General features: G+C 36.6%; 1 protein-coding gene across 1 annotated transcript; it reads right to left on the reverse strand.

Annotated features, from left to right (window-relative positions):
* On the reverse strand, positions 1 to 1,745 carry LOC116161801 (serine protease snake-like). The gene is made up of 3 exons (XM_031475268.1): positions 1,569 to 1,745; positions 1,366 to 1,520; positions 1 to 142 (listed from the first exon to the last, which is right to left on the reverse strand). Exons 1-3 carry the CDS (start codon positions 1,636 to 1,638, stop codon positions 26 to 28), a joined length of 342 nt encoding a protein of 113 aa, XP_031331128.1. The 5' UTR covers positions 1,639 to 1,745; the 3' UTR covers positions 1 to 25.
* Between the last annotated feature and the right edge of the window lie 1,675 nt (positions 1,746 to 3,420).

A 3,420-nucleotide genomic window follows, 5' to 3' on the forward strand; every position in this document is an offset into this window, starting at 1 on the left:
TAGTTTCAAAAAGTAAAAAAAATACTTACTTGTCTGTATCTAAACAATGGGCCGCTGTAAGGACAAACCTTTCGCTTATTAAAGCTCCTCCACATAACCAGGTGAATGGAGGTGAGTTAGTATTACCAAATCCAATAACAGCCTGCAAATACTTTGCATTAGAAATGATGCCAACAGATATCATATAGTTTAGAAAACAAATCAAAAATCCTGCGGTGATTTCAAGATTGGTGTCACTGTTCCACTTCATTGTTCTATGCAACAACTACACTGAAACTATAGTCCAGTAAGTGGGGGTTTTTGGAATGCAAAAGGTGGGGTAGTAGCGATTTTTAGCGCATTTCCATAGAAATAAAAAAAATGCGCTATTGTGAGCACTTTGTCCGTCCGTCCGTCCGCTCGTTCGTTGAAACGCTACTAGTTCTTCATTTTAAAGAGCTATTGTTCTACTTTTTTTCGCTATTTGGTTCGTTATGATGTCGAGGCTTGCACCAAGGAAGGTTTATTGCTATAAAAAGTTATTGTAAAAATCCAATAAACCGTTTTTTACATGTTCCATAATTTTACACTTTTGCCGTTTATTAACGATCCTAGAGATCGTTTATAATTTTGTATTGCTGTCTGTCGTCTGTCTGTTGGTCTGTCCGTCTGTTCCTTTATCTGTCTGTCCTTCTATCTGTCCGTGTGAACGATATCTTTGTTTAGAAATGTCCGATCGCTTTGACATCTCCGTTAGTTATGAACTGAATTGCATGAAATTTAATATGAGCATAGCTTTAGCCATATAATACGCAATGCTAAAAGTTGAGTCGAATCGATTCAAAATTTACAGTGCCCTTTTCGCATCTCTACCATTTATAAACCGAATTGCAAACTTTTTTTTATAACAGTATTTAAATGAAATTTGATACATAGCCACTTGGAATAAAAGCAAATGTAGCGCCATTTTCTAAATTTGGTTTTGTGTAAGATGTGCAGTGCCAACTTTCTTATTTATGGAAGCAATTAAATGAAATTTCATACATATACCTACACTTTAAATAAAAGCAAAAATAACATCAGGTTAAAAATTTGGTTTTGCACATGCTATAGCCATACCCAGGAGCTCGTTTTCTATATTTGTTTAGTTTATTTAGACGCCAAATCGTAATTGGTAATCTCCATTACAAAGGTCACCCAAACTCGCGACCCATGGTCCAAGTGCTTTCATTAACTCTCATTTTGTTACCTTTTTAAATCAAGATCTACCTAGGTATCTGCAAATACTATAGATATAAAGGTTATAGTCTTTGATAACACTTTTCACTGATTAGCGTGACATAAAAAATATACAGTGCCTGCGCATTTAGCCATTTACATACATACCATATGAGGAAATTCGTTTTTGGTAGCTTTAGTTCCACCCACTATTAAGGGAACTTCAACAATACCACATTCAGAAACAGTATCCTTTCGGCTGCCAGGTAAAAGTAGAGGGCTATTCTGTTGAGCATAAACAGCTTTCGAATATTCCATACATTCTAAATGTGTTACGTTAGAATAATATGTAGTTTACAATACGGGCTTACTTTGTTTGGCAAGTTCCCCGGCACCAAAAACGCCACAAAGATGCACAAGAAGTATTATTATGGGCCGCATGAGTATTTTTTACGTACCAATTAATAAAACATATTGACTGCGGTCAACCGAAAGTATACGCCTATATTTTTGAATTTCATGCCAAATTTAGGTTATCAAAATCGCGGAAAATTTTAATTATTCTTATCTACTATGATTCAACAAACGACGCCCTTGGCAATACAAACTTCAAATCATCAACGGGCTTCGGACAACCATTTAATATATTGATACCTGGTCTGGATTCGCTCGACTACTATAGTGGGGTGAACAGGGACCACGTGTGCTTAGGTATCAAATTTGGACCCTTCGTATTACTTCTGTGAGTCGAGTCATCCGACCCCGCACCGTCAGTCACACCACACCATCCCACACGTGAGATGAACCTAAGGATGCTGAAAGGTGAAGCGGCTTTATTCGTAGATATGTCTATTATCCGGTCAGGATACCTCCAACATGGAATATGGATCAGTTAGATTAGAGCGGAACATTCACAAAGTATGTGGTATATCGTCTCATCGTCTGGATCACATCTTCTACAAGTAAGCTCATGTTCTTTTCTTGATAGTAAATGTGCAAAACAGGCCAGGCTTACGAGATGGTCCTCTGAGGATTGGGGACTGCCTTAGTTATTTACAGTTGCAACTGTAAGTGGAAGAGCCCGTTCTGGTACATGGTAGTAATAGTAAGGGAAAGGAAGAAGTGTGGTGATCTGGCCCGTTTGAGTGAAACTAGAGGAAAGGGCAGTTAGTAGATGTTGTACTTATGTTAGTTAAACAATTTGATAGAAAAGGAAGAGTGAAGAAGAAACAACAAAATAGGGTAGGTACATAACAATGGAAAAAGAACAAATAAATTTTTGTTTCATAAGATAGAGTAAGGTGCCAGGGTATCGCAANTTTTTAGCGCATTTCCACAATAAAAAAAAAATGCGCTATTGTGGCCACTTTGTCCGTCCGTCCGCTACTTTTGCGACGCTACTAGTTCTTTATCTTAAGAGCTATTGTTCTACTTTTTTCGCTATTTGGTTCGTTATGGTGTCGAGTCTTGTACCAAGGAAGGAATTTTTTCTGTACCGCTTACAAAAAAGTTATTGTAAAAAAAACAAAAAACCGTTTTTTACATGTTCCATAATTTTACACTTTTGCCGTTTATTAACGATCCTAGAGATCGTTTATAATTTTGCATTGCTATCTGTCGCCTGCCGATTGGTCTCTCCGTCTGTTCCTTTGTCTGTCTGTCCATCTATCTGTCCATGTGAACGATAACTTTGTTTAGAAATGTTCGATCGCTTTTACATTTCCGTTAGTTATGAACTGAATTGCATGAAATTCAATATGGGCATAGCTTTAACCATATAATACGCAATGCCAAAAGTTGAATCGAATCGATTCAAAATTCACAGTGCCCTTTTCGCATCTCGACCATTTATAAACCGAATTGCAAACTTTTTACTTATAAAAGTATTTGAATGAAATTTGATACATAGGCACTTGGAATAAAGGAAAATCAAACGCCAATTTCAAAATTTGGTTTTGCGCATGCGCAGTGCCAACTTTTTTATTTATGGAAGAATTTAAACGAAATTTGATACATAGGCACTTGGGATAAAGGAAAATCAAACGCCAATTTCAAAATTTGGTTTTGCGCATGCGCAGTGCAAACTTTTTTATTTATGGAAGAATTTAAACGAAATTTGATACATAGGCACTTGGGATAAAGGAAAATCAAACCCCAATTTCAAAATTTGGTTTTGCGCATGCGCAGTGCCAACTTTTTTATTTATGGAAGAATTTAAACGAA

The sequence above is a fragment of the Photinus pyralis genome, unplaced genomic scaffold (genome assembly GCF_008802855.1).
Source record: "Photinus pyralis isolate 1611_PpyrPB1 unplaced genomic scaffold, Ppyr1.3 Ppyr1.4_LG10, whole genome shotgun sequence".
In the NCBI taxonomy this organism is placed as follows: domain Eukaryota; kingdom Metazoa; phylum Arthropoda; class Insecta; order Coleoptera; family Lampyridae; genus Photinus; species Photinus pyralis.

Coding starts and splice junctions, on each gene's coding strand:
- LOC116161801 (XM_031475268.1), bottom strand. CDS start 1,638: ATGCGGCCCATAATAATACTTCTTGTGCATCTTTGTGGCGTTTTTGGT. Junction 1,521..1,568: donor CGGGGAACTTGCCAAACAAA/GTAAGCCCGTAT, acceptor TAACACATTTAG/AATGTATGGAATATTCGAAA. Junction 143..1,365: donor AAAACGAATTTCCTCATATG/GTATGTATGTAA, acceptor AAGTATTTGCAG/GCTGTTATTGGATTTGGTAA.